General features: G+C 47.6%; 1 protein-coding gene across 1 annotated transcript in view; it reads right to left on the bottom strand.

Annotated features, from left to right (window-relative positions):
- Positions 1-22,469, bottom strand: part of Osbp2 (oxysterol binding protein 2) — a 152,940-nt gene that overhangs the window by 105,197 nt on the left and 25,274 nt on the right. Inside the window, exon 2 of the mRNA XM_055624242.1 lies at positions 11,032-11,240. Coding sequence (XP_055480217.1) covers positions 11,032-11,240 — 209 coding nt within the window. The remainder of the gene's footprint in view (positions 1-11,031; positions 11,241-22,469) is intronic.

Here is a 22,469-nt window from a genome sequence, read left to right as displayed (position 1 = left end):
AGAAGCAGGGAGAGAGGGAGGGAGAGGAAAAAAGGGAGGGAGAGAGAGAAATACAATGAGGATTTGCTCACCTTTGTGGACCATAGTACTTCCTACTAAAGAATGGGATTTCTGCAGTTTTGGGACCCCTGCTGCCTGCACTGTCATATCCCACAGATTTCCTGCTCCCTGGGCCTGACCTGGACAGCCTCCATGGAGCTGTCACTACTCACTGCTTTTAATGAACATCTTCCCATGGTCCAGAAGAACCTGGAAGAAAAAACTCCCCCAAATTACCACCTGTTTAATGCTACCTCAAATTCTGGCCTTGTGTCTGTTTAATCTACAGAGTCAGTCGCAAGTCCCCTGTGTGACAAGATTCTGTTTGTTCTTTTACAAAACCTTCAGCCTTTTAGGTAAGGAAACACAGCAATGGTGACCCAGTTAATACAAGCCATAGTCGGGATGCGAGCCTAGGCCTATCTGGTACCCGAGGCTGCCCAGGGTTAGGAGACAGCCCAGCAGGTGATGTTGGACAACTGGGCAAGCAAACAGGAACCTCCCCCAGGCAGGAGCTGAGGGAGCAGCCACAAGGCCAGACCCAGCAAGGAAGAAAGAGGGAACTACATCAAGGCCAGGTGCGGTGGCACACTTCTTTCATCCCCGCACTCAGGAGGCGGTCAGGTGGAGTCCTGCATTCAAGGCCAGCCTGATCTACTCAGTGGTTTCTAGGCATCCAGGACTACATAAAGGAAGCACAGGCATGTGCACAGCTGTCTCACCACTGGCCTTGTTAGCCCTTCTCCAAGGGGAGGGGCCACCTGCAGGAAAGTCCTTCTTTTCACTGGGCTCTTCTCCCACATCCTGATGACCTGAAGGGGTCTTTAAAAGGCAGGCAAGGGGCTGAGGGATGGCTCAGAGCTTAAGAGCACTTGCTGGCTGCTCTTCCAGAGGACCTGGGTTCAATTCCCAGCACCCACAGGACAGTTCACAACTGTCTATAGCTCCACTTCCAGGGTATCCAACATCCTCACACAGATAAATATTCAAGCAAAACACCAATACAGTTAAAAAAAAGAAAAAAGAAAAAAAAAAAGGCAGGCGAGTAAGAACAGCTATGCCAGGTCCAGCAAGCATGCCTCCCAAAGTCTGGTCAACCAACCACCAGATGGCGGCTGTGGACATGAGATAAAGCTTTTCCACATCAAAGAATGCTACTTAATGAGCAAAGCCTGGGGTTGCCCCATTCCTCATCAGGATACCAGAAAATGTTTCACTCTTTCACAAGACAGGTGTAAGAAAGGGCTTGAAAATTCAAGACTAGGAAAAGACTGCCTTGGTAAGATCCAAAAGAGCCCTGGCCTCTTGTGACATGTCTGTCTCCAGCCAGCAGGGAGGTCCTCTGGGACATCATCTAAGGCCTCCCCCATCATCAGCCAGCTGCCCATGGCCCTGCATGCTCTCTGCTCCCAGACCACCTGCTCCTAGACCCCGTAGGTCTGGCTTTGTCAAGTGGGGTGATAGAATGGAAATGGGAAATAGGCCCAGGCACGTGCCACATGTGTCACGTGGGACCACACACATCTCATGGCAGCCATCCAGGTCCGTATGAGAGGAACAGCAAACGGCTCCAGAACTCATGCGATGAGCCACCGGTTAGCATGACCACAATGGCAAGAGCCCCGAGGACTAGGGGTCCCGAGGACCTCATGCTGTTATGGAGCATAGCTCTGCTTGTTATCACTGTAGCCTTTCTAGTCTAAGACGTGAGTTAGGGGGCCTCCAGCACCTCACTGAGCGGTATCACTGGCACAATAACCGTGCCTGGTCTCTTTCAGGCATTGCTGCTGGAGCAGATTAATGATTCAACCACCACCCTTGAATGAACCTACAGATGTAGATTGTTAGCACTGACTACCACCTTTAGAAAGAATTTGGAAAAAGATTGTTTAGCAAGGTTAGATAAAGATGTTTTTGCTAGTGGCTCTGATGTAGACAACTTCAAATTGGTCTCTAAGATTAAGAAAAATACTCTTTTCTAATAGGTGAGCTAGGGGCTTTTTGAGGTTGGAGAACTAAAACAATACCCCGTTGGCACTTGCTGAAGCTGGGCTTCAAGGTGATTAAGGTGTTGCACCATTTTTGCCCTTAGCTTCCTGCTAGGACTTAATAAGAATATTAGTTAATGAGTACATGTGCACCTTGAGGACTTAAAGTAGAAATGGCTGATTTTTTTTTTTTACATAAAAGCTTAGAAAAAAAGTTCAGATTGGTGATTCTTTTAAGATTTTTGTAAGATTATCTTTTTAAGTTAATTGAGTGATTCTTTGTAACCACAAATTGCAGCCTGCCAGTAAAGAAAAACCTGCTGAGAAATTACCTTCCTCACACTTAATCTATAACAAATTGCTTAGTGACAAATGTACGTGAGTTCCTGAGAATACTTTGTTTTTCATATTTGTTTCTCACTCATAATACATGAAACATTTGATCGTGTCAGGGTATTGGGGAACATGTTTACATATGCTCATTGTCATCGTCCACTTAGAGAAAAATAGAATGTAACCACATTGTGACTTTTGTACTGCTTGAAAGATCTTGCTGGGATATATAAGCTGTGGGAGAAAAAAAATAAAGTTGTTGGAAATCTTTTTCATCCACAAGTGAGGCTGGAATCTTTTCCCATCCACCCAGTGTGTGTGTGTGTCTGTGTGTGTGTGTGTGTGTGTGTGTGTGTGTGTGTGTGTGTGTACACAGTTTTTTCCTTCCTTCCTTCCTTACCTTTTTAGATGCTTGCCACTATCAGTGGGAGACCCTGCTAGGAGCCATCATCTCTGGCCCTCCACTTGCCACCATCAGTGGAAACTCCCCCTTCTCCCCCCCCCAACCAGGAGCCATCATCTCTGGCCTGCCACCAGCAACCATCAGTTCTGGCCCCTCGCTTACCGCTAGCAGTAGAAGCCAATGTTGTTAAGACCCGAAAAGCTAAGCCTTTTGCCCTCACAGGAAGCCTGGGTGATCAGCCAGCCACTGATCAAAACCCTGCCTCAGTTTACCCCCTGGAGTGTCGAAGCTGGACTTTGACGGGTAGCTGTAACGTCAGCCTGATGCAGTGGTAGATGACAGCATCATGTTCCTGTGTCAAAAGATTGGACACTCCACGCTACGTCATGGCCTGCCTACCCAGGTGCAGAAGCTGGTCCGGCAGCGGAGTGCCCCTCCATAGGAAGTTGTAAGTGAGCCGATCCCAGGGTGGGGTCTGGCAAGTGAATGTGCTGAGAGGTCAAGAGACTAAAGAATGTGTGGATCCCGGCTAGACAGCCATATGCTACAGGGGTGAGCAGCTGTCCAGGGGTGAGGTGGCATTTATCACCCAATAAATACAGCAAAGGGAACTCAATTTAAAACCAACAAAAAATGTGGTGAGTGCAAGCCAGGCATTGTGGCAAACACCTGTAATTCCAGCACTGGCTGAGAAGGCAGCAGGGTCAAGGGACACAAGTCTTCATGAACCTGAAGGCACATGAAGGGAACAGGTGTCACAGCGCTGCGGGCAGCAAATGGCGGAGTCTCAAAGGGAGGCTTCAGGGTAAGGCAGGTGCTGCTCTCAGAGGAGATGCCACAGGTGGCAGCCGGGAGCTGCCCCTCAGCCTGAGCATGATGTCAGGTTACAGGTGGGTCTGTAGCCCACAGGGGAATGACACAGAGCTCCCTGTGGCAGACAGTCAGGAACTGGGGGACTGCCACAGAACAGGGAGGTTAGGTAGCTTCGGGTAGAGAAGGACACAAGATGGCTTGGCTCTGTGGCCAGTATGTAAGGATAACAGATGGATGCATTTCTTCCTTAGAGGCAGTATTTATCATCTGATTTTTTTAAAAAAGGCAAAGAGAACTCAACTTCAAACTAACAAAAACATGGTTGTTGCTGCAAGCTAGGCAAGTTGGCAAACACCTGTAATCCTAGCATTCAAGAGGTGGACACTCAAGAGGATCATGAGTTCAAGGGTAGCCTGAATATGGGGGGGGGGGAGCAGGTTTTTAGGCCAGCCTGGACTATACAGTGAAACCCTGTTTTAAAAACAAACAAACAAACAAACAAACAAGGACAGGCACAATAGCCATGAAGCCAGGCCCCTGCAGGAGGATAAAGGTAGGAGAGAAGTATGGTCATTTGGCCTGGGGTCAGTGAGGAGCAGGACCACCAGGTGGATCAAGGTTTATGCCAGGAAGCAGGACAGTGGCAGGACCTGGGTTTCCGGCAAGTGAACAAGCCCAGCAGGCCTCACTAGGCAGGTAGGCTGGCTTATAAAAGGTTACCAGATTGTATAGCATACTGTAACCCCCAAATCCCTCAGGTGCATCAGGGAGAAGACAACAGCTTCCCAGCAGACACTGAGGGAATAGACATTTGTCCTCCTGAGCTTTGGTTTAAAAAGAATAAACATAGGCCCAATGGGGTGCGTCTTTAATAGCACCACTAGGGAGGCAGAGGCAGGCAGATCTCTGAGTTCGAGGCCAGCCTGGTCTACAAAGTGAGTCCAGGACAGCCAAGGCTACACAGAGAAACCCTCTCTTGGAAACAACAAAACAAAACAAAGCATAGTCTAAAGATAGAGGTGCCTATCTCCCCAAAGAAAACCTGGAGGCAGAGCCAAAGAATACAGGGTCAGCTGTGTTCATCAGGCCAAGGAGAGAGTGAGCCGGCCCCCTGGGTCCCTTCTCCCAAAACCCACAACTGAGGGGAAGGAGAAGGTTGCTCTGCAGGGAGGTCTGGAGCAAATGCAGGTGACCATCCTCTGTGTGATCCCGCACCACACTCTGTCACTGTTACTGTTTGAACTGAAATGTTCCCCAGAGGCTCATGTGATAGGTGGTTGGCTGAGGAGCTTTCAGGATGCAGGGCCTGGCTAGCAGAAGAAGGTCACTGGGGAAGAGCCTTGGGAGGTTCCACCTGCCCCTGGTTCCAGTCTAGCCCTGTTTCCTGGATAACTGCATGTGAAGATCTGCTGTTGTGTCCTACCACGGACGAAGCTGGCTTACTGGACTCCTTTCTTGCCACGCTGAACAGAAACTCCTCTGAAACCATGAGCCAAAATAAGCCTCCTCCCTCAAGTCATTCTGTCAGGTAGTGTGCCATGGAGAAAAGTGGCAAGTCCTGTCAGTAGCAACAATACACTTGCAAGGTTCCAATCCCTACAGAGGCCAAACCTCGACACATTGGGCGTTTTTATAAAAACAGACCACAACAGAATTGCCAAATGCTTATTCTTCCAACAAAATCAAGTGGAATTCACACTCACTTCATAAGTGAAAAAATATCAACACCACCTATAAGAAGGCCCTAATTTCACCATAAAGGGGGTAGAATTCCCTCAGATGGAATACATGAGGCTTCAGAAGAACTACCTTAGTTTTGAGTGGGCCATCCTGTCTGTAGCCTGACATACATCTCTTCTTCTTGTGGAAGTCCCTCATCCTGTCTCATCCACTTTCACCCAAATGCAGGACCCAGCCATCCTCCTCCTTCCACAGGGAAGAAAAACCACCTGAGCCTCTGCTCGGGCCACAGGCAGCTTTCCCAATGGTCTTTCTGGGCCAGGGATCTGTTAGTTTGCAATGTCCTCCCAGATAAAACCTTCTATCCTGCAGGGAAGCTCCTCAGATTCAGGAAGTGAACAACTCAAAGGCTTCTGAAAGTCCCTGAAACTGAGCAGATACACTAGGCCCTTCTCTTTTCAAGTATCTCTGAGCAGCAGGGACAGCTGAGAGGCATTCTCAGACCAGCTGGGCTGCCTAGAAGAGTTTTTGATCAGTCAAGCCAACTGAAAGAAGCAGAAACCAGCCAAGCTGTCTGGAAGAGGTTCAGACCAGCTGGGCACGTGGAAAGGACACTCTCCAGCCTGCTGAGCTACCTGCAGCCTCTGTAGTGTGCTCCGGGGTTCCAGCTTTTGTGAGCCCTCACTCACGTTGGGATGGCCTTTGGTGATGCCTTTGAGTCACTTCTGCTTCTGTAAATAACCCCTCACCCATACCCCTCACCCCAATAAAACTCATTGGTTCATCAAGATAGACTCTGGAGGTGCCCATACTTTGGTCTGTTGTAGGATAACTGTTTGACATGAAAAAATGTTTGTTCATGTCTTACCCCCAAATTGTGTCACACAACACGGCTCCTGCTCCCCTGGCATCTTACTCCACCCAAAGCACAACTCTCTTCTCCCTTTACAGGGCTCCCTGGGGTCCAGGCTGCCCATCTCACGCCTAGACAGGGAATTCCTTATCTCTGCGTTCCCCATTTCAGGCTTAGCCATGGGACACAAAAGGACACCAATGAAGGTTGTTTGAACGGCAGGTGAACATGAGTGCATACAGATGGTTTTTGAGCAACTTCACATGAGCGTGTTGTATACATTTACAGAGAGAGCAAATAGCACTCAAAGTCTGGCTGCCTCACACCTACTTGAAAAGTTGGCACTATGACTGGCTAAGATCGGTTTCCTTTATGCATTCCCAAACATATTAAAAAAAAAAAAAGTCAGTTTCCCCCCCTCCCTGGGATAGCAGAAGGATTGATCCAGTTTTGCTTTTGCAAGCACGGTGGGCTTCTGGCACAACATTTATGCACAACTTAAGACAAACTCCACCCCAGGAAAAGGATTTCCTCCACACCCCAAATACACAGGTGGAAGGGACCAGAAAAGCCGCCATCAAGCAAAGCAGAAGGGATAGACGCAGGTGGAGGAAGGACCACTGAGTCGTGAGAGGTTTTAGGACCACTCACTACTCCCAAATCCTGGTCGTTACAAGCCCCCACTGCAGGTACAGGAACATCTGTCTTTCCCAAGCCCAGCCCAGAGGTAGCCGTTTCTCAAACTCACTTTTCAACGCGTGCTCAAATCAGATGTAAAACTCCAGGAGAACGAGGTTCCATTGGTAGGGGTTGTGGAGGAGGGAATGCCCGCTGGAAATAGTTGAGCCTCCTATGATGGACAGTGGTTTCTGTGCTTTCACTACTGGGCTGTTCAGCTGTCCTATCCATCATTCTCCTGGCCAAAGTCCCAGATTATGCCCAGGCTGGCAACTCTCGACCGCCCTTGATGTTACATCCACAGCCCTTTGCTCCAACCCCTGCCATGATCCCCAGGAGAGCTGCCATGCTTCTAATGAGTGGAGTAGCTTGACATGGGTCTGCACCATTTATATGTTGCTCATTCCTGCTGAGATAACAGTCCAGGTGTGAGAGCGGTGAGCATGGAGGTCAGCTGGGACTCCTTACATCATCAGACTATCTGCAGAGCTGGAAACGGGTCTTCCTTTGATCTCGATGGGCAGCTGGCAAGGCTAGACTCTCCCAAAATAGCAGCACCACCTGGGGCCCCAGTACAGGAAGCTTTCTGGAGGAGAGCCTTCACATCCCAATGTAACAGTCTCCTCGGGGGTTGCGACTGTAGAGAGAGAGCATCCAGGGCTGGTGCACTTGCTTTGGGAAAACATGCAGCAGGTCGGTGGGACAGACATACTGGAACCTGACCCCCATGGGACTCTTCTGTCATGTTACCTGCCACCAGCTGTGAGCAGGATAGTGTCTGAGGGCCAGGGCACACTGCTCAATGGCCCAGCTCCCTGGAATGGATTTGGTTGTACCTACAGTGTGCCGTTTTCCATGTATCATCCTATAATCCTTCCAGCGACAAGCAGTTGAAGACAAGGGAACTGGATGCCAGAGATGCCTGGTTTAGCCAGGGCCCTACAGCTGGGAGTCAGGGGCGGGGTGGGGGGAGGCCTGGGAAAAACCCTGGCCAACGGTTTACTTCACAGATGAAACTGAGGTACTGAGAAGTCAAGGCACTTACCCAGCATCAGACAAGCCCTGGCCCTAGCGCTCTGCCTGTACTACTATAGAACATTCCACCAAATGTGGAAAGTGAGAAGGTGAAGAAATGGAAAGCCCTGGAAGGGACCCTGGGGCCGGCCACAGGGCCCAGTTCTCTGTGTCCTGGAGCTCACGCATCTTGTGTACTCTGTTTTGTTTTTCAGGCTAAGCAGAAACCAGCCTCACTCCTGTCATCCCTGGTTCCCTTTGCACCATAGAAACCAGGTCTGCGTCCTCATCTGCCCTCACCCACATACCCTGGCTCTTCTGACTTGCATTTTTCTTCTTTGGTGTTTAGAGGCAGTGTTTCACTATGTAGTCTAAGCTTGGCCCAGAACTCATGATCATCTGTCCCAGTGGTGATAGGCAGAGAGAAACCACAACACCTCAGCACTTCCCCTCCAGGAGGTCAGCAGATCCCCAGAGGGAGCCATGGAACACAGGCCTCACAACAAACCCTCACGGGCACTGACCCCACTGCTATGCTCAGTGCCAGGCCCAAGCTCAACATGGATATTAAATGCACAGGCTCCCCTACGGAGGCCAGAGAAAGGCATTAGATTCCATGGAACTGGAGTTACAGATGGCTGTGAACCACCATGTGGGTGCTGGGAATCAAAACCAGGTCCTCTGGAAAAGCAGCCAGTGCTGTTAACCACTTGAGCCATCTCTCCATTCCTTCCCGAGTGATTAAGAGTGTTGGATATTTGTCAAGATTCCTTCCTTGCATTACTTCAGATGATTGTGTACCCACCTTCAATCAAATTGCTATATTACACTGATTGTTTTCTCTTATTTTAAACCTCTTTGGAGCAGGGCGCTGTGGCACACGCCTGTAATCCCAGCACTCAGGGAGGCAGAGGCGGGCAGATCACTGTGAGTTCAAGGCCAGCCTGATCTACAAAGCTAGTCCAGGACAGCCAAGGCTACACATAAAAACCCTGTCTCAAAAAATAATAATAATAAACCTCTTTGGATTTGTGAATAAATCCTATTTGATCACGGAGCACAACCCTTTAGAAAAGCACTGCTGGATTTTGTTTACATCTGTGTTCATAATGGATGATGGGCCAAGTTTTCTTTTCTTGTCATATGATTGGTAGCTTTAGTGTCACGGCTGGCTGCATGGAAGAAGCATTTCTTCCTATTCAGTTTTTATTTTTGATAGGACTGGTATGCATTCTTCTTTAAGATCTTGGTAGAATTCACTGGCAATGCCATCTGGACTTGAGTTTCCTTTATGGTAAGATCTCCAATTTCCATGCCACACTCTTTTATAAATGTTAAGATCTCTGTAGTTAGTCATGGTGATGCATGCATATTTAGACATTTTCCCATTTCATCTCATCTAGGTTATATATATGTGTGTGTATATATATATATATATATATATATATATATGTAATCTTTATCCTGTAAAGTTTGGAAAAGGAGCTGACACAAAATTAGCCTCCAAGAAACAGTGGCAGAAGGGTGTGGCCTGATTTCTTCTGGTGATGGAGAGTCTGGATGCTTATGACTGTCCAACATATTAAAGGGGCAGGCTGCCAGCTAACAAGATGGTTCCAGTTCCATGTCTGGTTTTAGTTATTGCAGTATTCTCTTCCTGATTGCTGAGTCTCCTGTTGCTGCAGGTTTGTCAATGTGTGGTTTCACAGCCATAAGTTTGAGTTACACTTGCTGTACCCCACAATCATTTTTTATACTGTGTTCTCATTTCCATCCATCTCAAAGTAGTTTCTAGTTTCCCTTGTGGTGGTTTGAATGGGAATGGCCCCATAGGCTCCTATATTTGAATGCTTGGTCTGCAGTTGATGGGACTGGGAAGGACTGGGAAGGACTGGGAGGAGTGGCCTTGTTGGACATGTGTCAATGTGGGGTTGGCTTTGAGGTTTCAGAAGCCCATGTCATTCCCAGTTTGTTCTCTGTCTCTCTCCCTCCCTCTGTCCCTCTCTGCCTTGTGCCTGTGGATCAGATGTAAGCTCTCAGCTACTGTTCCAGTGCCTGCCTGCCTGCCTGCCGACATGCCTCCCCACAGGGATGGTTATGGACTCTAAACCCCTGAAACCATAGGCTCCTGATAGACTGTTTCTTCTATAGGTTGCTTTGATCATGGTGTCTCATCACAGTAATATAACAGTAACAAAGACAGAAGTTGGTACAAGGAGTGGGAAATTGCTGTGACAGACCTGGCCACACTATTTTTTGAGACTGGACACAAAGACTTACAATTGTCTATAGTTCTATCCTCAGAGCATCTGGCACCTTCTTCTGGATGCTGAGAGAAACACACACAGACACACACACACAGAGAACAGACAAATGTGTCTGTTCAAAACACTCATACCCATAAAATTAATTAATCTTAAGAAAATAGCCTAATGGCTCATCCACAGACAACAGGCTAAATGAACTATGGCACCTCCACACAATGAAAAAACCATGTTGTAAAAGCAAAGGCAACGTTTTTAGGTACTAATGGGATACACTTAGGATAAACAGCATTTTAAATGAATACCTCCTCGAGTCTAAGTGTAAAGATGACTATCTCTGGCACTTCTAGGGGCCTCTAGTGAGAGACCAAGGCAAGCAGCAAGGGCAAGAGTCTTACTCACAGGCTGTTGGAACTATTGGCCTATAAATCAATCATATAAATACTTTGATGAGACCATCGGTGTTGGCGTCCTGCCTGGCCAAGTCTGCAGTTCTGGGAAATTGTCCTCAGAACCCACGATGTGGTCACTGGGGAAAACCCAGTCTGAGGCACAGTACACCATCCTGCACGCCCACACTATGCCAGTGCTTCTGGATCACCCCAAACTGAAGCATCTACTGCGCTTCTCATAACCACCCTGATTAAAACAAGAAGAATGAAAGAAAGAAGAAAAGGAAGGAAGGAAGGAAGGAAGGAAGGGGCACACACAGCCCCTGGCACTGCAAACATTCTCATCCCCAGGACTCATCGCCCACAAACATCTTGGCAGATGGCTCCCTCAAAGCTGAGGGTGAATCCAACCAGGTGGGAAGGGCACACACAGACCTTGGGCCTTCTGAGTTGGACCAGAGCTTCTTAGATTTCCTGGTCACTGCTATTCCCAAAGGCTTTTGATTCTCAGTTCCTCTAGACTACTGAGGCTCCACCGTACCCCCCCCCCCCCCCCCTGCTGAGTGGTCACTACCTGACTGCGTTTTCATCACACGGATAGCCTTGGCCTTGGCCAGCTCCAGAACAGTGATCCATTGTTGCCGGTCCACCTCTGAGCTGGCCTTGAGGTGGTAGGTCCTTGCCCCGTTGCATAGCAAGATTCCGCAGGAGTCCTCTGTGTCAATGTGTGCGGAGGCCAGGTTGATGGTTCCACGGCAGGTGTGGGCCATCTCACCCTGGTTTCTGTAGGATTCGAGAGAAGATATGTGGTGAGCCTCCCAAACGCAATAGTTCCATTTTAAAGAAACTCTCAAGGGAAATCCTCATCTCAGACCCTGAGAGCTGGGAGACGCCCTGGGACACCAGTGGGAGAGAAGGCCTTATTGGAATCGACCGTGTCTGCCTACTATGGGGAGAGGTAGGAGGCTGTTGCGTGGCGCGCCTGCTGTGGTCTCAGGAAATGGAGAAGAGGCCAGCAGACAACACAGGTCTGCAGCTTCATGCCAGGCTCTTTCCACTAAATCTTGGAAGCGAAGGGTGAGCTGTTGCTGCTGGAGCCAGGATTGGAGGCCCGTTGCTCAAAGGGAGGACCTGGGGTACCTTCTTCTTTGAAGTAACCTGGGAATGGTGTTGCCCTTACGACCGCGTCATTCTGTTCCACCAAGAAAGCCAGAGAGCAAAGACATTATTGTCGCTGCTCAAGGCAATGACAGGGCTAACACGAGGCGGCCTCACGGCAAAGGAACAACCTCGTCACTGCTGATGAGACTGTGGAGCTAACAGTTTCAGGGGTGACTGAAGGACGTATTATTTCCAGCAGGGCTCCATGTCTGAAGACCAAGATCCGATCATCATACGTGCATTTACTTAACTCACTCCCTTAGACACTTGAAAAAAAATCCAGAACTCCATAGGAACCCCAGATCTTTCCACAGAGGGTGTTGCAAAAGGAAAAACAGTTGGCAAGCATCTAACCCTGCCGTGGAGGAGTAAATTCACTTGGCAGTTTCCTACCATGGTGGCTATTCTTGGTTGTCTGTCAGCTTGACTCCAACTGGAATTAGCTATAGCCCCAGCGGCTGGGTATCGTTGTGAGGGAATTTTCACAATCAAACCATTTGAAGTAAAAAGACCCATGCTTAATCCAGATATTTTGAGGTGAGAAGATCCACCTTTAATCTGGGTCATGCCTTCTGGTGGCAGCCCATATGAAGGACAGGGAAGAAGGCCGCTCTTGCTCTTTGTCTGCTTAAGGGAGAAAGTTCATTTTAGATCAAATCAACAGATCCCCAAGAGGCTCATAAGCTCCACCCTTCCAGCTCTGCTGCCCATAGCACACAGCGATTATATTGGTTATATTGGTGGGTGGCTGAAGCAGAATGGAGTCAAAAAAGGGAAGGCATTCTTCAATAAAAGGGGATTGTTTGCTGGCTGTGATGGCGGCTGTCTGCTTGGCACAGTCTAGGATTACCTGGAGAAGGGCTTGAAAACTTCTGTGGAGTATTATGAGTTACAGTAATTGCTGTGGGAGATGATTACGGTAATTACAGTGGGCAGCATCGCTCCATGGCCTTGTGGATGCTGACTGCTTGAGCAGGACACACGCATTCGTTGATTGCTTTCTGCTCTCTGCCTGTGGGGTGATGAACTGCTTCAAACTCCCGACACCCAAACTTCCTCACCATGATGGACTCTACCTTGAACTTTGAGCCAAATCAACCTTACGTTCTTTTCATCAAGGTGTTTTATCTCAGTGACTCAGAAGAAACCGAGATGAGAGCTGGTACTGGCAGTGGTGCGTCGCTGTGGTGAATATGACCTCGTGGCTTTCAGGCCTTTGGGGCTGTTTTGTAGGAGGGATTGTGGAAGACCTTGGCCCTTTGGTCTAGAAAAGCCACTGAGAGCTACAAGCAGAGGTTGGTGGTACATGCTGGTGGAGCAAAGAAGATATGAGCACTGAGAGAAATGTGAACAGAGGTTTCAGAGAACAAAGGATTGTATTGGGATTGGGCTAGAGGACATAAATGTATTTTTTTTTTTTTTAAATTCTGTCCCTGTATTAAGAACCTGAGTGGAATAAATCAACATAATTGGCTAATTTGTCAGAGGGAATTTCAGGACTGGTGAGCATTCATGCTGGTGCATGTTAAAGATTGGAACCACAAGAAGCTTCCAGTGCCACAGTGGGGCAATAGGGAAGGTGTCTTGGGGGCAAAACTCCATCTCATGGGTCTAGGTTCAGTTAAATAAAGAACCTAAGGGGTTTCCTGCTCCTCAGAAGCAACCGCTTGGGAAAGTGTTTCCCCAGCGTCAGCACGAAGAAGCTGATTCGGGTGTGGTCCAGGGTAGCCAGACACCCCCAGTTGGTGGGAGATCAAGCATATCAGGAGCCTCCATGTCATTGCTGGTTCTGAAAGCATGGAGGATTCGAGATCGAGGGGGTCATGGGGAGCAGCAGAGGCCAAGCACCGTGTGGCAGGGTTGGTGTCCATGCAGAAAGCCCCTGAGGATCATGGGACATCTGCTACAGTGACTAACTGCCAACAGCATCCTAGCTAGGCACAAGAAAAGGGACAGAGACTGTGCTCTAGATGCAAGCAAAGCTTGTAAGGCCAGGGTTCACACAGCCTTTCAGAGAGCTGGAATGGTTTCAGCATCACAGCTCTGAGAGCCAGAGAGCAGGAGAGGTGGGGAAGCAGGCACAGCCCAAATGTAGCTGCTGGTGGGCACATTAAGGAATTAGACTCTTACACCCACAGTCAAAACAGTAGGTCTCCTGGGCCTAATATCAGGAAAGAAAAAGGGTCAATAGCTCCAGGTGTTTCTATGGAAACACAGGGAACAAAAGTGTCCTGTGCACAGTGAGGGATGGAAGAAGCCAGACCACTGTGTGAAATCAGGGTTGCACTGTAAGTTATAACTGGCATAGTATAGATCACAACCCACCTAATAAAGATAGATAGATGATAGATAGATAGATAGATAGATAGATAGATAGATAGATAGATAGCTGGATACAGATATATAGATGGAAACAGACAGACAGATAGATAGACATAGATATATGTATATACCACCTACTGTATATATGACAAATACCCAGCAGCAGTCCGTGCAGGTACAGGCAAAGGACTGGAGGGCTCAGCAGATGAGAAGTGAGGTACTTCTTATCAACAGTAGCATAGACACAGTTACATGTTATGGTTGTTAACTCTTGTCAACTTGCTTGGGATCAACCAAGAGACATGCTGGTTCTGTGACGGTATTTCCTAGAAGGATTAATGGGAGGGGGGCCCAGAGTGAGTAGAACCTTCCCTAGATATAAAAATATCAGCCTAGATATAAAAATAGCTGAGGGAAAAGCCAGTCTACGTTTGCCTGCCCTCCTTTACACCTTGCTGATGGGTGCACCTACTCTGCTGCTGGCGCAACAGCGGCCATCCTTTACTGACATCGAAACCTAGCTTCTTCTGCCTTCCAACACGAACTGAAACAAACTAACAAACAGCAGCGCTCCGGTGGAACCCTCCTGGTTGGCATACCCCGCCCCCTACCCTGAGCTTCCCAGCCCAATAGGCTAGGCTGCTCTTCCCTCTATAATCCAAACATTTTGGTTACCGGCTGTCTTTGTACCTTTAGGCCTCTGAGCTGCTGCACCCGGTTCCCCTCTCCCCCCTCTCCCTTCCACTACCCCCTTTCCCCACACGGCCTGGCTCAGTCTGGTCATGTCATGTCCACTCAGGACTCGCCTAGATGTCCCTGACTCCAACTATGGTCCCCTTTGATCTACAATAAACCTTCTCCTCCACCTTACCTAGAAGCTGTCATGTTTCCTTTCTTCTCCTTTTCTTTTTCATTTAATATATGCTATTAAAACAATTTTTAAAAAATTTTAAATAACAAGAACATTTGAGAAAACAAAAATAGAGCAGATTAGCTTTTCTAGTTACCTAGCACCCAAATAAACTTAATCTCCACTTATAAGTGGAGATAAGTGGTTGAGATAAGTGGTTAATTTTTTAATCCAGGTCTTTAGTTTTTCAGTTTGTTGTTTATTTTACTGTTTGGAAGAAATTATGTTGTGGGCTAACAGCCTTTTGGATTATCATAGCCCACTGAACTTTGTGGCCTTGGAATTTAGCTCTCCTCTTTCTCTTCCATCTAAATATCTCATGCTCAATCCACTCTGTGCCAGCAACAAGGGCTTATTTTTATCTTGTTTATTACATTTGTTTTGTTTGAATTTCAGTGGCTTCAAACTCAGTCCCGAAAAGAGCCTAAAATTCAGGGACATGCCCTAGAACTCAGGTTGCCATTGGAGTGGTGTTTATGTTCATGTTATGTTCATGGTGTTTAGAAAAGCTTTGTTTCTCCCTTCAAAAATCCTGGTTGAGGGCCATTAAGATGTCTCATTGATAAAGGTGCTTGTTGGCTAAGCCTGCTGACCTGAGTTCAAACTCCAGGACCTACATGACAGAAGGAGAGAACTGACTCCTGAAAATGGTCTTCTCACCTCTACAGGTTCCATAGAGAACACACACACACACACACACACACACACACACACACACACAAAGAAAGAGTGAGAGAGACAGAGAATAAATGCAATTTTTGAAAAATCTATAGGATCACGGTTGAAAGCAGTGCTTGCTGAAACTAAGCTGTTACCCTAACATTTGGGAAACCGAGGCAGGCAGTTCAAACATTCATGGCATGTCTGGATCACAGAGTGGGTTTGGGACCATCTTGAGCTACATGAGACTCTGTCTCTGACTGACAAACAAACAAATAAATACATTAAAAAAATCTTGGTTGAGATAATACTAAGAGGACGAATGTTCCAGGGCCTCTCAAAAGCCCAGATGGTAGCGTAATACTGAACTCAGCCTGCTGAGGCCTGCAAGCCTCTTGGCAACTTCCCACCCACCCTCTCACTGGGGGTTCATGGAGGTGTGAAGCATCCTGGAGGGTCATTCTCCTCAGCTCTGGGCAGCAGCGGTGGGCTCACCCACAGGCAAGCCATGGGAGTCACACCAGCCAACACTCAAAACGAGAGAGCTTTGCACCTTTTACAGGGAGTTTGGGTTGAAGCTTTAGTTTATTCACTCTTGATAAATTACTCAAAAGGAGGCAAAATACACGCAGGTGACATAACTGTGAGACAAGTATGGTGGCCATCACCTACTCTGTGGGCTATGCTGAGCCATCCACGTGCAGTATGCTGACTCTCAGCCAGACAGCCCTCGGCAGTGATCTTGCCAGGACAGCAGCTGTCGACCTGAGGTTAATCTATTAGTTCCTTCTCTTGCGGCTTGTCAGAAGGGCCAAGACAAACCTGACAGAAGAAAAAGCTGTGCTGCTCATTGCCTTGGAACTGTCAGTCCATCACAGCAGAGAGGGCGTCAGAGAGTGGGACGTGGCAGCCATCATTCCATCATGGTGGGCCAGAAATCAGAGAAAGGACAGGGATCTAGGTAGCTAGGGCTCCTTCAAGGCAAGCCCCTAATGACCTCCTTCCCCCAGTTAAGCATGATCCCCAAAATAGTGCCACTGGCTGAAGACCAAGCATTCAAAACGTGAGCCTATGGGGCACATTTCATATCTAAACTACAACTACAACATTCCACCCCAGTTCCTAAAGGTTTACATGCATCTCAGAACGCAAAATGGGTTTAATCCCTCCCCACTTGTCCTAAGGTGCTCCAAAGTCTAGTTCAAAGCCTCCTCTAAGACAACTCTTAGCTGTGAGGCTCTGTGAAATGAAAAAGAAGACCCCCTACTTCCAAGATAACCTGTGCAGGGAAAGCATTCCCATTCCAAAGGAGAAACTGGGGCCCTGAAGAGAGGACCGAGCCCAAAGCAAGACTAAACCCCAGCAGGGCAAGAATTACATCCCCTAGATCCACATCCAGGGTATTTGCTGGCAAGAAGCAATAGGCTCCGGAAACCCCAGCCAGCCTGGCTGTCTGTATTTCACATGGCCTCTCCCCTACTCTCCCTCTGTCTCTTTCCCTCTGTCTGTCTCTTTCTCTCTACCTGTTTCTACTCACCAACTGCAGGATCCTAGGGATCCATTTCTGGTAACTCTACCTCTTGGATTTTCCACTGCGGCTCAGGGCTTCCTGAGGTTCCCTCTCAGAGATGCTTACAGAAAACATGGTCCCACCATGCTCTGACTAGCCTCCCATGACTTCCCTTGAAGCTCGGCTGGGATCTTTCATGACCCTGTAGATCTTGCATTCTTCACGCCTATATAACCAGTGTGGATGACACTAATGCAGGCAGGTCACAGTGGAGGACAGCAGCCTCTGAGTGAACACAGGAAAACTCCTATTGTACAGGATGCTCTCCATATCTCAAAGCAAATGAATTAAAACTTTAACACTCTTGGTGCTGCCATAGGCTGCGTCTGGCCGACTGTTGAGACATTCTGAAGGCGACTTTCTGATTGTTCCAATGCAAAATGCTTGACTTCTTTTCAATGACATGATCTCCTGAACAGGCAAACCCTCCTTGTCTACAACATGTGCTCCTTTTCCAGATGAACTGAACATTTCCCAACCTTTGCACCCTAATTTCTCATCAGGACACTCACCGTAAGCTCAGGGAACAGTGTCTATGCCATTGCCTGAAAGCTATGCTCACTTGACGTTTTCCTCCATCTAATAATTAATTAGTCCATTATAAATTTAGATTTACACAAAGTTTCATTGCCAAGAGATAAATTATTTGCAAGAATGAAACTTGGATGGCCTCAGATCCTATTTCCAATAGAATTCTTGTTGCCATCTAAAACCTCGTTTGCTTTGCCACCACTGCCCACATATTTTATGGGTAGTTTGGCATTCTGAGTTCCCGCAGTTGCTCACTAAGTTCTTACACAATTCTTAGCTCTCTAAACTTTTCCAAATTCCTCCTTCAAACCAGCTCCAAAAGCTTGAGAACCACATGGTCAGGTTTAGTCACAAGAGCACCTCCACACACACACATAACGCTTTTCTAACACCCGTTTTCTGCTTTAGTTATTTCTGCATCACCATAACTAAATGCCTGGCACAAACATCTTGAAGAGGAAGGATTCATTTCAGCTAGTGTTTTCAGAAGTGTTGGTCCACCATTGCGGGAAGGGTGTGACTGCGCAGACCGGCTTACTTCACGGCAGCCAGGAAGCAGGGATTGGGAGGAGACTCAGGGAAAGATAAAGATGTCGAGGTCCCTCTCCAGTGACCTGCTTCCTCTAGTTAGGTCCCATCTCAAAAGTTTCCTATGGTTTCCCAAAATAGTGTCATCCTGGAGTCATCAAGTTCATGTTCAAACATAAGCCTGTGTGATATTTCATATTCAAAACGTGGCACTTGGTGATCTACCTGTGTGTAACAGGCGCAGACCTTCTAACACCTCAGAGAGCTTTTGCCTCCTCTCGGGTTTCCTCCTAAGTGTCCCATCTACACTGTCATTCCTGGAGTCACGTGGCAACCCCCTCCAGGGTGTGATGGTAACAGTGATTGTAAACTGACAGTACCTAGAATCAAATGTCTATGAGGGGTAATCTACACTGAGTTAAAGCGGGGCCAATCCTAGAAGTGGGCTGCAGTCCAAGCCTGGGTAAAAAGGAGAAAGCTGCCTGGGCACCGGCGTTCATCTCCCTCTGCTTCCTGGCTCCAGACGCCACGTGACCAGCTGCCTCACACGCCTGCTGCCATGCCTTCCTGGCATGAAGATTTCCCTCAGATATAAGCCAGAAGAAACCATTTCTCCCTTAGTTGTTGTTGTTTTTTATTACAGTGATGAAACAAACAGTGAAGACACGGGGTTTGTCTTTCACAGCTGCAGACTCTTGCACTCAGGTGGGCCAGAGGTCTTAACTCCTAGGTGAGACATCTAAGACACAACAAGGCTTCCGCTGAGCCAGGAGGGTGAGCCACCACCTGGCCTCTTTCCACAGCTTGTGCCACTGACCAACAAGGAAGTGCCTATACTGCCAGACTGTTGATCCTGATTCCTAATCAGGCTAGTGCCCAGGTGGGCATGGAAGAACAGTGTCTGCGCTAGAACACGGAGGACTCCCTGGGGTTGTCTAAATACTCGGTGGCTGGCTGTGGGCAGGGCAGCTGTCACTGAGCAGCTGAGGTGCTGACAGGGAGCAACTTGGTTCTCGAATGGGTTCCGAGAAAGACCTCAAGGATGAGTGGATGGCCACACCACTGTGGAAGAGCTTCTTTCTCAAACCTCTTCCTCTCGTCTTCCAGGGAGTTGGCCACAACAGGAGGTGGCCTTTAACACTGAATGAAATGTTTGAACTTCCTGCCGGAGGAAGGGATGGCAGCCCTTAGTTCTCTCAGGAAAACAGGGATCGCCACGGCTTAAGAGGGCTGAGCCTGTGGGGAGGGTGTGAGTGGACCTGAGCAACACGACACGAGGCTGTGATGAACCGCCAACTGGTTCAGCTTCCTAACCGTTCTGCGGCCACTGCCCTTGTGCCTCTTGGTCACAGTGGAGCAGGAGATGGAAAGGAACAGGACACAAAACTCTCCCTCTGTGGACTGCTCAATAGTATGTTTTCTCATCTTGTATCTTCTAGAAAAGTCCATGTGGCAGGTGGACACACCAACCATGGTGTCTGCAGCTGCCTATGAAGTGGCACCCTCCTGCCCTGGCACTGCAGCTCCCAACAGGGCAAGAAAAGAAGATTGACAAGTAGCTAGACGGTGTCACATCCTGACTTATGTTCTCTCTATGCAGGCTCAGGCGAACTGTGACTCATTTGGTTAATTACCACCCAACCTGCCAAGTTGTGATTCAGTAATTTCATCCCGAGTGCACCTATAAAAGGGAAATAGAAAACAGACTGGCCTCAAAGAATGTTCTATCTTGTAAGGAGATAGGCTTACAGATTGCAAACCACTGTTTAAATGATAAGAGGGCAAAGCATTTGCCAGCCTATGTGAAAACCTGGTTTGATTGCCAGTGTCCAAAAAATAAATACTAATAATATTAATTAACTAATTAAGCATTGTCTCTAGGGGCTGGAGAGATGGCTCAGGGGTTAAGAGCACTGGGTAACCTTACAGAGAACATTGGTTCAGTTCCCAGTTCCCACATGGAGACTCACAGCTGTCGCAACTCTAGGTCCAGGGGATCAGCCTCCTTCTTCAGCCTCCTCAGGTACTAGTCACACACATGGAATATGGACATACATGCAGGCAAATACTCATATACTTTTTTTTTTTAAAAAGAAAAGAAAATCCAAAAAAACAAGTTGGGTTTATTCAATAATGACTTAATTTGAAAATCTTTTAAAAATAGGATAAACCATCTAGGGGTATGGCTCAGTGGTAGAGCTTTTGTCTACCATGTACAAACCCTAGGTTTAACACCCAGCGCTGTCAAAAAGAAAAGGTCTCCCCAAACATGTATCGTATTTAAAAGCTAAATAAAGAAAGGGAAATAAATTCAGAACAAAGGAAGCCTCCACCATATGAAAACTCATAAGGGATAAAGCCTTATGCTTTACCTGTCTCACTGACTAAATGTTACCCTTCAGTCAAAAGCACTTTTTAAGAACACTCAGAAAGTAATTAGAAGGGAGTGCAGAGTGTGTCTTAGTTTCCCTTTTCACTGCTGTGATAAAGTCCTTGGCAAAAGCAACTAGAGCGGGAAGGGCCTGCTTTGGCTCACAGTTTGAGGGTGTCAGGGCCACAGGAGGCTGGGACAGCTCGTCACATTGTTTCTGCAGTAGGGAGCAGAGGGCTTCCATCCTCATGCCCTGCTTGCTTTTCCCCTTCTTACTCAGGCCTGGGCTCCAGCCTGGAGCTGAGACATTGCTGCTGTCCAATTCTAGGGTGAGTGTCCCCACCTCATATACCCAATCGTGACAATTTCTCGCAGGTGTACCCAGTGGGTTTTTTTTCCTAGGTGATTCTCAATCTTGTCCATCACATCTCTATCCCTTGCCAACTTGACAACCAAACACACCACTTTTAAACCACAGCATTCCTCCCTTTTCCCCATAGGCTTACTGACATCTCATAACACAAAATACATCGGTCCAACTTCAAAGTCCTCACAACCTAGAAATTCCAACATTATCTAAAACTGCAACATCCAAGTCTCATCTGAGATTCAGAGCAATCTTGTTAGCTGTGGCATCTTATAAAATCAAATTACATTGCAAGTTACATTCTTTCAATATCTGATGGCCCAGGATAAGCAGACCAGTCCAGAAGGGAAGAATGGGAACACAGCAAGGATAATTATATTAAAGCAAAACTGAAACCCAGCAGGGCAAACACCAAATTCTACAGCATTGTGTCTGGCATCTTCATCTCACGGCAGAATTGTCTGAGCTCCAAAGGCTTTGGGTAATCCTTCCTTTCCTGCTCTGCTGCCTGTAGCACACATAGCCTTACTCCTGGGTTATCTCCCTTCCATGTCTCCAACTTTTCCTAGTCCACAACCGATGATTCTATCATGCTGGAGTCTCTACTGAAACTTAGGCTTCCTCTTTACAGCGTCAAAAAAATATGGCCATTCAGTAGTTTTCCCCAGAGTATCAACACTTTGTCTGGCCTCAGTGGCTCTCTGGAAGCCTGGTGCAATACTCTGTAACACCCTCAATCTTGCATTTTTCATGCACACAAAACCAGTGCCATGAGGATACTGCCAAGTTCTGCTGCCAGGCTGAAATGTAACTAACTAACAGCATGGAGCCTCAAAAGGCCCAATGGTTGCTACTCTGGATCCTGGCCACCTGGCAAGAATAGACTAACATATTTGTTATAGGAAACAGAGGCCACCAGATGAGGGACACAGTTACAAGGAGTTTATACAGTAAAGGACCTGAGACAGACAGACAGACAGAGATAGGGAAAGAGAGAGAGAGATGGTTTGAATAGGTGTGGCCCCCACAGTCTTATGTGTTTCAATGTTTGGCCCTTAGGGAGTGGCACTATTAAGAGGTGTGGCCTTGTTGGAGGAAGTATGTCACTGTGTGGGTGGGCTTTGGGGTCATATATGCTCAAACTACACCCAGTGTGGCACAGTCTCCTCCTACTGCATGAGGATAAAGAGGTAGAACTCTCAGCTCCTTCTCCAGCACCATGTTTGCCTGCATATATCACCATGCTTCTAACCATGACAATAGTGGACTAAACCTCTAAAAGTGTAAGCCAGCCCAAATTAAATGTTGTCCTTTATAAGAACTGCCATGGTTATGGTGTCTCTTTACAACAACAGAACCCTTAACTAAGACACAGAGAGAATTCAGATATGGTAACATGTGCCTTCAACCAAGCAGGAGGCAAAGGCAGAGGGAGCTGGAGTTGAAAGTCACAGGAATTCCAGACTAGCCCAGGCTACTTGAAGTCCTGTCTCAAAAAAGTCACAATAAGAAGATAAAAGGAGGCCAGGTATGGTGGACACATGTTTAATCTCGGCAGTTGGGAGGCAAGAAGGAAGGAAGGGAGGGAGGGA

The sequence above is a fragment of the Psammomys obesus genome, unplaced genomic scaffold (genome assembly GCF_907164565.1).
Source record: "Psammomys obesus unplaced genomic scaffold, mPsaObe1.curated_primary_1811, whole genome shotgun sequence".
Taxonomy (NCBI): domain Eukaryota; kingdom Metazoa; phylum Chordata; class Mammalia; order Rodentia; family Muridae; genus Psammomys; species Psammomys obesus.
Note: the sequence above shows the minus strand (reverse complement) of the source record. Positions and strands in the feature narration are given on the sequence as shown.